This window comes from Bos grunniens, chromosome 18 (genome assembly GCF_055505025.1).
Source record: "Bos grunniens cultivar Pamir isolate PY7600 chromosome 18, Bosgru_T2T1.0, whole genome shotgun sequence".
NCBI lineage: Eukaryota > Metazoa > Chordata > Mammalia > Artiodactyla > Bovidae > Bos > Bos grunniens.
Window position 1 is genome coordinate 15,008,600 of NC_141182.1, and position 12,336 is coordinate 15,020,935.

A 12,336-nucleotide genomic window follows, 5' to 3' on the forward strand; every position below is an offset into this window, starting at 1 on the left:
TAATTAGTATTACTTTTGGAATAGGATTTAAAGAGTAAAAGAAAAATGCCTTGCAATGGTCAAACGAAAAGTCTAACACAAATCCTTCCACACTTTTTAGCATCTGAAAAATAAAATTACAACTTATTCAAATTTAAGAAACAATTTCTCTGAGAAAACATTTTAATAGTCTTTCTGAAACACTAAAATGATGTCAAAATACTGTATGTACTTCAAAGGATCACACGTGCACACGTGCACTATGGCCCATAATGCATTTGAAAAAATATCACAAGATTCAATTTCTTATTTTCATCATTGTAATTTTAATCAGTAGGAACATTAATGTCACATATACTTTCTTATAATATAAATATTTTAAAAAGCTGTACTTTACAATAAGATATCAAGAACATAGAGCTGATATGTTTATAGGTAATCATTTTGCCTATGTAAGAAATCTGATCAGAGTACTTTTATGGTGAAAGAAAAGTACCTTCTTTTTAATCATTCATATTCAGCAACAGGGAAAATGCTCTATGTACACACTGGCTCTGAAGAACACGTTTCATTCCTGTTTCAAACCTGCTATGCCATTATTGCTTTGATGATTACATAGTTCAGCATAAAAAGGCATTTCTTCTCAAGATTCTCAATATGTCTGATAAGGCAGGTCACGTCCCAATCATAAAAGCTTTAATGCAAATATTACAAGCTTTATGCAAATATTACAAGTATTATGCAAATAAAGCATGGCTATCAGACTCACTGTAACTGGGATTAAAAAGACAACTATAAGAATACTGCATTTTGATACACTACGTTTTTGTGCACGCACCTGGCATTCTCTGCCTTTCTTCCTCATCTTTGAAGTGCTAAAGTATATTTATACTAGAAAGTTATTAATAGACTTAATGTGGGAACTATGTATTTGAGAAAGCAAGACTTTCTGGATACGAATCTCCAAATGTTTTCTATTTTGTTTTATGACTTTATTAAACAGAGAGAGAGTGTTTTACGTGCAACACTTGCCGAGAGAAATAAAGCTACATTTCACTCAAATCCAACTGAATATATCAGATACAAAATATAGACATGAAGCAAAGTATGATAGCAGCAGTGATTCTTGGGGGCAACGTGCAAAATTCAATATTTTGCTATCTATTTACATCACAGTGGTCAGAAAAGAAATGTGCCAAAACTCCCTTTCCCATTCCACTTGAACTGGTTCCCCACAATTGAAACAAACATCTCCTGTGACATTAAGTTGTCATCAGCTTGTGTGATCCCCAGTTCACTCAACCTTTTCTTCTTCATCTGGCCTTTTTGTGTGGAGGCAGCAACTAGTTCATTTACAATTTCACAATTGCCTTCAACTTGCTCAGAAAGCTCAGCTCTCGCATAAAGCTCCATTTTACCAGTTGCACATTGAATCAGCTCTTCCAGATCCACTCTTTCAGCTACATCTGCCTCTCCACTTGTCTGAACTTTAAGTGCTTTATTTTCTGGAAAAAAAAAATTATAAAAATTGAGTTAAATATACAAACCACCCCAACTAAAACATGTATTTTTACAGTCTATCACAGCTTTCAAGTTTTTTCTGTCAAGGGGTCCTGTGTCATTTGACTGGACTTTCCAAACTCTCTGCCATAGTGTCTCAACAAGCAGTTGTATTAATTGTCAAGCTTTCCTGACTCTCATACAGTTGTATGATTACCAACTTCGAATTTTCTCTTTTTATCCTAGATCTCATTCATTCAACAGACCTCTCCTGGATATTTACAAGCACTGTATTAGAAGCTAGATACAAAGATAAACAGGACAGTACTAGTACTTTAGTTTCCCTAAAGGAACTCCCAATTTAGCAGCTTTATAAGTGATTGCCTATGATAGGCAGAATTCTAGATGGCCCTGTGATGCCTGCCCCTTGTTACTTTTACGACTGTTAAATGGTAAAAGGACCTTGCAGATAAGGTTACTTATCAGACCTTAAGAAAAGGATATAACTCAGGTATTCCTAACCTAATCATATGAATCCTTTAACAGCAAGGCTTTCCCTGGCTGGATGATGAAGAATAAAGCATAAAGAGATTTAAAGCGTGAGAAAGATTTGAAGCGTGAGAGATTTGCTCTGAGGGAGGTCCTCTGTTGCTGAAATGGAGGGGGTCATGGGGCAATAACCCAAGAGTGATCCCTAAGAGCAACCCCTAGCCAACAGCTGGCAACAACAATTAAAAAAAAGAGATCTCTGTCCTACAACCTCAAGGAAATTGATTCTGCCAACACATAAGGAATTTGGAAGCAGATTCTCTCCCAGAGATTTCAGATAAGGACCCTGTCCAGCTGATACTTCACTTTCACCCTTGTGAGACCCTAAGCAGATAACCCAGCCAAGCTCACCTTAACTTCTGACCTATAGAACTATGAGGAGAAAAAGAACAGATAGCTGGAGTGGACCTTGAAGGATGAGAAGGACTACTCATCATCCTTTAAATGTTCCTCACCCATGCCAAGGCATAATCCTGCATGGCTGAGATTTCATAGTGATCTGGGTCATGGCTTGGAATTCAAGAATTTCCTGCAAATCAGAACCACAATGAGGTACCATCTCACGCTGGTCAGAATGGCTGCTATCAAAAAGTCTACAAACAATAAATGCTGGAGAGGGTGCAGAGAAAAGGGAACCCTCTTACACTGTTGATGGGAGTGCAAACTAGTACAGCCACTATGGAGAACAGTGTGGAGATTCCTTAAAAAACTGGAAACAGAACTGCCACACGACCCAGCAGACCCACTGCTGGGCATACAGACCGAGGAAACCAGAATTGAAACAGACATGTGTACCCCAATGTTCATCACAGCACTGTTTACAATAGCCAGGACATGGAAGCAACCTAGATGTCTATCAGCAGAGGAATGGATAAGAAAGCTGTGGTACATATACACAATGGAATATTACTCAGCTATTAAAAAGAATGCATTTGAATCAGTTCTAATGAGGTGGATGAAACTGGGACCTATTATACAGAGTGAAGTAAGTCAGAAAGAAAAACACCAATATAGTATATTAATGCATACATATGGAATTTAGAAAGATGGTAACGATGACCCTATATATGAGACAGCAAAAGAGATACAGATGTAAAGAACAGTCTTTTGGACTCTGGGAGAAGGCGAGGGTGGGATGATTTGAGAGAATAGCATTGAAACATGTATATTATATGTGAAATAGATCGCCAGTCCAGGTTTGATGCATGAGACAGGGTGCTCAGGGCTGGTGCACTGGGATGACCCTGAGGGATGGGATGGGGAGGGAGGTGGGAGGGGGGTTCAGGATGGGGAACACATGTACACCCATGGCTGATTCATGTGAATGTATGGCAAAAACCACCACAATAATGTAAAGTAATTAGCCTCCAATTAAAATAAATAAATAAATGAAAAAAAAATTCAAGAATTTCCAACTGAGTTAGCTCAGCTTTGCTGCCAAGAAAGACAGCTGTCAGGGAGACATTTACTTTTACAAATAAAAAATAGAGGCAAACTCTATGATCCCCTCCAGTCAAATGCAGTTTTCAACCTGGAATATTCATTTTCCTGCCTCCATCCTTAAATGCTAACAGGATTTGTTAGCAATAGCCTCCATTGCTAGTGTATGCCCATCCTTATTTTATAAATTTAGAGAAAACCGAACATGAGAAGGGAACTGCAGGACTACAGAAACCACACATCAAGGCTTTGACCAGCTGACTTTGAAAGTTTCTTTCACACCTAGACTCCATATTATAGCTTTACCAAGTTCTCTATCTCTGTGCCTAAGTGTATGCTAGTTATCTTTTTTTAAGTAGAAGATTTCTATCTTTAATCAGAGCTTAATGCTGAAATAAACTAGGTCGAGATTTTATTTAGAAAATTACTAAATATACCATACCTTCAGTTTCATCTTGGGCATCTTCTTGCAGATCAGAGAAAATTGTAGGTTTCACCAAGACAACACCATAACCTTCATTATTATGTATGACATTATTCACCATGGATATTTTGGGAATGTCATAATGTTCATCTAAGAAGTCCTGTGACATTGAAAAAAATGTTTCAAGGAACCGTCACATTCAACACTGCCTGCTTTAAAAATCTCACTTTTTTCAGGCTATTCTAAAAGTAAAATAGAAAGCTATGCTTATTAATATGTGGTAGCACAATCTGAGCTGTGAATGACACAGCATTCCTCTGTTCTTTTTGCAGAGCTATGGGGCAGCAAAGTATTCATAAGAGACTTTCAACCACCAACTACTGATATCATTAAAATTTATACACTGTTTATGCTTTTTAAAACAGAAAACAGAAATAACATGGGAATTTCATAAAATATAACTGTTTCTTAGGTAAAACCTAAATTCTAAATTTAAAATTCTAAAACCTAAATTCTACCCTTTGGAAAGAGGGTGTCTCAGCAGGGGCTCACCTTAATGAGGATCCCTTCCTTGCAGTGATGGATCCCGTTATCACTCAGAGTGCACTTACTCCCAGGATATATTTCTATACCAGCACCCTACAAATTACATTTTAATCACAGTCAGTTTTAAATAGGCAGGACTATAAAAGAAGGCTTATCACTTCTTAGACTTTTAATGTAGCACAAATATAAAGTGTATTATAGAAAGTTTTATTAAGTATTTCTAATCAACATTTCCATTTGCTTAATTTCCAGCAAGTTGTCTATCATTTATCATATTCAGATACCATACAGACACACACACACACACACACACACACACACACACACAAGACAATGGCTAAGAGTTTCAACACTTGATTACTATTTCACTCTTTCCTTCTGGACAAATCAGTTTTCTGATTCTGCCCAAAAAATGTCAGTTAACAATTACACTGAAAGAAGCACATATTACAAATAACCATTCTTTTATATATAATCAATTAGTTGGAGAACAGTGTTCAAATCTAGTAAAATATTGTTAAACTGTAGATAGAAATAAGGCTCTATATTTTGAAAAGCACACCAGTTCAAGAATATCCCAACATAACTTGAAAATCATTTCTGTGAATTAAAATAACTAATGCTCCCCACTACTACACATGTTAAATTAGTAGCTAATTCAAATGTCCTATTTATACCCTAACAGTAACCAGAATAATCCATGCACAGCCCAGTTCTCTCATATTGTCCCTTGGCACCAAATGGTACCAACAAAAAAAAGTAACAGTAATGGAATAATTTATTTCCTGACACTATGCTAGGTATTCTAGTAAGTAAAAATGTTCACTCAAACCTCTATGATTATTTAAAAATTCACTTTTAGAATAATTTCATACACAATATCCTAGAAGAAGAGTTGCAATTAACCATTTATGGCACATCTATTGAGTGTATGTTGAGCTGTTTCCCTAGGAATGGTAGTGTACCATGAGAAAATAGTTATTATTACTTCCCCTTTAGAGATTACGGATATGTAGGGCCATGGTCACTACACACCAATCTAACTCTCTGTAGAAATCGTAAGATCTGTGAAATGGGCCTTCAGCTAAGACTTTCAGTTTGTAGCTATATACAGAAATAGATTTATGGGCAATAACATTAAAAATACATACACAATAAAACAGTTTAAATATCAAATTATCAGGAATCATATAAAACCTGCAAAGAACAACTTAAGCCAGCAGTTACCTAGTAACTGGGACAATCATTTTCAAAATATATTATGAAACTGAACAGATATTTAATAACTATAAAGAAACTGAAAAGGCTGCCTCTTCTAAGATGATGGTACAAGTAAAAATCATGGACATTATATATAAAACAAACATAATACGATTGAAAAGTGGAATAAAGGAGCCAGACCACCTAGACACTTCAACCCCTGAGAAATGACACCAACCTAGTTAGACTGGGTTTTCTTTTTGCCTCACATTTCCAGACATGAAACTAAAGAAGCTGGCAATCCATAAACATCAGACACAGACCAGAAAAGCCTCCCTCAAATCCCACTCTCTCTACCCAAAGGACTAGGCCAGCCTCAAAGGACAGAAAACTTCATCCATGCTGGCAAGTGCCAAGGGAGAGCCTAGACTTCTACCCTCTCAAGGCTGTGACTAGGTACCCCGATACTCACACAGAGGTAGTATCACTTAAAGCCAAAGATTTTCATCCCCACTAGCTGGTAACAAGTCCCTCACCCTCGTGGAGACTCCATATAGGGCCTGGACTCATGCCGTCAACTGATAACAAGATGTTGCACCCATTCCCTACTGGAGTGGGGTCAGAGCAGGCCCAGTGGGGGGGTCTAGATTTTCATCATTGCCAGTGGTAATAAGCCCACTGCCATGTGCCAGAGTGTCAGTGGAGACATGTAAGAAACTAGAATTCTTACAGCCGCCCACCAGTAACAAGGAGCTTTCTCACTTAACTTGGATACCAATGGAGGCCAAATGGGGAACTTAGAGACCTGGTAGTAATAACGCAGTAGCCTTTACCCCATTCCCTCCTGTAGTAGTGTAAGAGAAGCCTCCCTAAGACAGAAGATGTAGATTCTAATAATATAATACAAAACATCCAGGTTTCAGTTGAAAATCACTTGTCATATCAAGTGCCAAGAAGATGTCAACTTAATAAAAGGTAATCAATACAAACTAAAACCAAGATGTCAGAGATGATGGAATTAGCTGATAAGGGTTTTAAAGCAGCCAATTATTTCAGTGAGCAATTATTAAATACTTAAATGAAAAACAGAAGACTGAATAAGAAAATAGAAAGTCTCGTCAAAGAAATAGAAGATATAAAGAACCAAATGGAAATTTCAGAACTGAGAAATACTATAACTGAAATAAAAAGCTCAGTGGATGGGCACAGCAGCATAAAGGAAAAGAATAGAGGAAAGAATCAGTGAAATGGAAGACAGAACAATAGAAATCATCTAGTCTGATAGAGAGGAAACAATCTGAAAAAGGAAAAAAGAATGGAACCTTAGGGACCTATAGGACAATAACAAAGGATCTAAAATTTTTGTTATCAGTCATAGAAGAGAAGGAGGGTGAAGCTAAAAAAAGAAAAATCAAAGAATAAAATAGCTAAAACGTCCCAAATTTGGCAAGAGACATTAAATTTACAGATTTGAAAATCTGAGAAAACAGGATAAACTCAAAGAAATCCATTTCAAGGTACATCATAATTAAACATAATAGCTTAAGGCCAAAAGGAAAGGGAAGAAAGGAAAAGTTATCCTGAAAGCAGTCAAAGAAAAATAATGTCTTATCAATTAGAGAAAAAATTCAAGTAAAGAGGATTTCTCATCAGGAACCATGGAGGCCAGAAGAGAGTGGCACAGTATTGTTCAAAAGAGCTAGCAGAAAAGAGTTGTCAATTGAGAATCCTATACCCAGTGAAAATATTCATTAGGAATAAAGAGAAATTAAGACATTCTAAGATGAAAGAAAGTGAATAGCATTTGACAAAAGCCAACACTTCAACATCAGTCCTTCCAATGAACACCCAGGACTGATCTCCTTTAGGATGGCCTGGTTGGAGCTCCTTGCAGTCCAAGGGACTCTCAAGAGTCTTCTCCAACACCACAATTCAAAAGCATCAATTCTTTGGTGCTCAGCTTTCTTTATAGTCCAACTCTCACATCCATTCATGACCACTGGAAAAACCATAGCCTTCACTAGACGGACCTTTGTTGGCAAAGTGATGTCTCTGCTTTTTAATATGCTGTCTAGGTTGGTCATAACTTTCCTTCCAAGGAGTAAGCGTCTTTTAATTTCATGGCTGCAGTCACCATCTGCAGTGATTTTGGAGTCCAGAAAAATAAAGTCAGCCACTGTTTCCACTGTTTCCCCATCTATTTGCCATGAAGTGATGGGACCAGATGCCATGATCTTAGTTTTCTGAATATTGAGCTTTAGGCCAACTTTTTCACTCTCCTTTTTCACTTTCATCAAGAGGCTCTTTAGTTCTTCACTTTCTGCCATAAGGGTGGTGTCATCTGCATATCTAAGGTTATTGATATTTCTCCCAGCAATCTTGATTCCAGCTTGTGCTTCCTCCAGCCCAGTGTTTCTCATGATGTACCCTGCATATAAGTTAAATAAGCAGAGTGACAATATACAGCCTTGACATACTCCTTTTCCTATTTGGAACCAGTCTGTTGTTCCATGTCCAGTTCTAACTGCTGCTTCCTGACCTGCATACAGATTTCTCAAGAGGCAGGTCAGGTGATCTGGTATTCCCATCTCTTTGCTATGGTTTTTCCAGTGGTCATGTATGGATGTGAGAGTTGGACTATAAAGAAAGCTGAGCACCAGAGAATTGATGCTTTTGAACTGTGGTGTTGGAGAAGACTCTTGAGAGTCCCTTGGACAGCAAGGAGATCCAATCAGCCCATCCTAAAGGAGATCAGCCCTGGGTATTCATTCGAAGGACTGATGAGAAGCTGAAACTCCAATACTTTGGCCACCTCATGTGAAGAGCTGACTCATTGGAAAAGACCCTGATGCTGGGAAAGATTGAGGGCAGGAGGAGAAGGGGACAACAGAGGACGAGATGGTTGGATGGCATCACCAACTCAATGGACATGGGTTTGGGTGGACTCCGAGAGTTGGTGATGGACAGGGAGGCCTGGCGTTCATGGGGTTGCAGAGTCGGACATGACTGAGCAACTGAACTGACTGAACACAAATTCACTATGAAAATTCTCAGAAAACAGAAATAGAGGACAACTTCTTTAATTTGATAAAGAATATTTACAAAAAAGCCCTATAGTTAGACTGGTGGCAAAGATGGTGAAGTGGGAAGACCCTGAGCGCCTCCCCCAAGAGGCACACCAAAAATAAACTATTTATCAAAGGGACTACCAATGAGAACAACTTGGTAACTAGCAGAAAATATTTCCCACTATTAAAGTTACAAAGAAGGAACCGCAAAGAGACAAATAGAAAGGGTGGAGACCCAGTACAGTCAAGTTCCACCAAGGTAGACAACCCACAAACAGGAATTAGGCAAAATGAGGTGCAGAGGAACATGTTCCAAAAAAAGAAACAAGACAAAAATCCCATAGGCAATCTACCTGATAAAGAGTTCAAGGTAATGATCAAAATATGATCGAAGAACTCTGGAGAAAACTGGATGAATACAATGAATTTAACAAGGACTTAGAACTTATAAAAAAGAACCAAACAGAGATTAAATGCAATAACTGAAATGAAAAATACACTAGAAGAAATCAATAGTAGATTAAATGATGCAGAGAAACAAATCACAATATGGAAAAGAGATAGAAATTGCTGAAGCTGAACAGAAAAAAAGAATGAAAAGAAATGAAGACAGCTTAAGTGGCTTGTGGGAGAACATTCACATTGTAAGGATCCAGGAGAACACCAAGAGAAAGGGGCAGAGAACACACTTAAGGACATAAAAGCTGAAAACTGCCCTAATCAAAGAAACAAAAATCTAGGTCCAGGAAACAGAGAGAGTCCCAAATAGGATCAAACCAAAGAGGACTATATCAACACATATTATAATTAAAATGGCAAAATTAAAGAAAGAATATTAAGAGTAGCAAGGGAGGACTCTCTGGTGGTTCAGTGGTTAGGAATCCGCCCGCCAATGAAGGAGACACAGGTTTGATCCCTGGTCCAGGAAGATCCCACGTGCTGTGGAGCAACTAAGCCCACGCACCACAACTACTGAGCCTGTCTGCTGCGACCACTGACGTCCAAGTGCTTAAGGCCTGTGCTCTGCAACAGAGAAGGCGCTGCAATGAGAAGCCCGCAGACCACAACGAAGAGCAGCCCTCACTCGCCATAACTAGAGAAAGTCTGTCAGCAGCAACAAAGATCCAGCACAACCAAAAAATAAATACAATTTTAAAACAGAAAAAAGCAGCAAGGGAAAAGCATCAAGTTATATACAACAGAACTCCCATAGGCTATCAGCTGACTTTCCAGCAGAAACGCTGAAAGCCAGAGGGCACAATATATTTAAAGTGATAAAAGGGAAAACACTAAAATCAAGAATACTGTGAAAATAATCTGAAAAATATATATATATACATATATATGTTGTAACAGAATCATTTTGCTGTATACCTGAGACTAACCCAATATTGTAATATATCAACTATGCTTGAATAAACAAACAAAAAAGAAATCCCCATATTGGACACCAGCTGATAAAAAGGCCAGCATACTTCATGGTCCGCCCAAAAGAGAAAGGCAACAGGGATGGCCAGGGACAGATCAAGACACTCCTGGCCTGAAATGTGGTGGGAAGGAAGATACCCTGCAGGGACAGTGAAGTTAAGAGGGGGTTAAGGAGAAAACTGGAGCCCAAAGGAGGCATCCCACCATCCTGGCTGCATCACTCCCTTTTTACTGAGATACAACTCACATACCATGCAATTCACCCAGTTAAGTTTAATGTACCATTCAATAGTTTTTAGTATATTCACAGAGTTGTTCAACCATTACCAGAATCAACGTTAAAACACTTTCATCATCTTAGTACAAGACCCTGTACCCTTCAGCTATTACTCTAATCCCCTCTTCCCCACTCTAAGCCCAGCCCTAGGCAACCACTACTTTACTTTTAATGCATATAGATGTGGCTATCCTGGACATTTCACATAGAATGAATTATATACTATGTTGAAAAAAGAGAGAATACTTTATCCAGCAAGGCTTTCATTCAGATTTGATGGAGAGATCAAAAGTAAAGCAAAAACTAAAAGCATTCAGTACCACAGAACCAGCTTTGCAAGAAATCTCAAATGGAATTCTCTAAGCAAACAAGAAAAGGTCACAACTAGAAACATGAAAATTATGAAAGGAAAAGCTCATTGATTGATAAAAGCAGCTATACAGTAAAAGTAGTAAATCAACCATGTACAAAGCTCACAGGAAGATTAAAAGATATAGTAAAATCATCTATATGTACAATAAGTAGTTAAGGGATATACAAAAGGATGTAAAATAAAATGTCAAAAAACAGTAACTGTAGGGGCAGGGGAGTAAAATTGCAGGGTTGTTAAAAAATATATTTGAAATTGAGATTCAGTTCAGTTCAGTCACTCAGTCGTGTCCGACTCTTTGTGACCCCGTGAATCGCAGCATGCCAGGCCTTCCTGTTCATCACCAACTCCCAGAGTTCACCCAGACTCACGTCCATCGAGTCAGTGATGCCATCCAGCCATCTCATCCTCTGTCGTCCCCTTCTCCTCCTGCCCCCAATCCCTCCCAGCATCAGAGTCTTTTCCAATGAGTCAACCCTTCGCATGAGGTGGCCAAAGTACTGGAGCTTCAGCTTCAGCATCAGTCTTTCCAACGAACTAAATACTCCAATTAAGACACAGAGTAGCTGAATGGATATAAAATAAGACCCATGTATACATATTGTCTACAAGAAACTACTTCAGATCTAAAGACACACAAACTGAAAATGAACGACTGAAAAATGGTACTCCATGCAAATGAAAAGAAAACTGGGATAGCAATACTTATACCAAACAAAATAGACTTGAACACAGAAACTGTAACAAGAGATAACAAAGGAAATGACATAAATATAAAGGAGTAGACCCAACAAGAAGATATATCAATTGTAAATATGTATGCACTGACACAGGAGAATATAAAGAAACTGACAGTAATACAATAATAGTAGACTACTTAACACCTCCTCAATGGATACAACATCTAGAGAGAAAATCAATAAGGAAACACTGGCCAGATGGACTTAATAAATACCATTCCATCCAAAGAAGATGACATCCTTTACAAGTGCATATGGCAATTCTACAGCCAGAAAACAAATCTCAAAATTCTAGAAAACTGAAATCCTATCAAGCACCTTTTCTGATCACAACGGTATAAGACTAGAAATCAACTACAAGAAAAAAGACTGCAAAAAACACAAACATGTACAAGCTAAACAGCATGATACTAAACAAACAATGGGTCACTGAAGAAATAAAAATATACCTGGAGACAGAAGAAAACAGAAATGATCCAAAACACAATGATGAAAATAAAAACACAATGATCCAAAATCTATGCAATGCAGCAAAAGCAGTTCTAAGGGACAAGTTTACAGTGAAACAAGCCTACCTCAGAAAACAAGAAAGATCTCAAATAAACAACATAATGTTAAAGGAACTAGAAAAAGAACAAAGAAACTCCAAAGTCAGGATAAGGAGATAAATAACAAAGATCAGAGTATAAATAAATGAAGTAGAGACTGAAAAATAATAGAAAAGTTCAATGAACTCAAGAGCTGGTTCTTTGAAAATATAAACAAAATTGATGAACCTTGAGCCAGACTCACAAAGAAAAAAGAGAGAGGGCCCA

The 12,336-nt window shown here is 37.8% G+C and overlaps 1 protein-coding gene across 3 annotated transcripts in view; it reads right to left on the reverse strand.

Moving 5' to 3' along the window:
* Nucleotides 1-281: 281 nt before the first annotated feature.
* Nucleotides 282-12,336, reverse strand: part of SHCBP1 (SHC binding and spindle associated 1) — a 36,250-nt gene continuing 24,195 nt past the window's right edge. For all 3 annotated transcript variants that reach the window (XM_086350508.1, XM_086350509.1, XM_086350510.1), the window contains 3 exons: nucleotides 4,445-4,531; nucleotides 3,911-4,052; nucleotides 282-1,484 (listed from right to left, as the gene is read on the reverse strand). In XM_086350508.1, coding sequence (XP_086206634.1) covers nucleotides 1,159-1,484; nucleotides 3,911-4,052; nucleotides 4,445-4,531 — 555 coding nt within the window. In that variant the 3' untranslated portion in view covers nucleotides 282-1,158. The remainder of the gene's footprint in view (nucleotides 1,485-3,910; nucleotides 4,053-4,444; nucleotides 4,532-12,336) is intronic.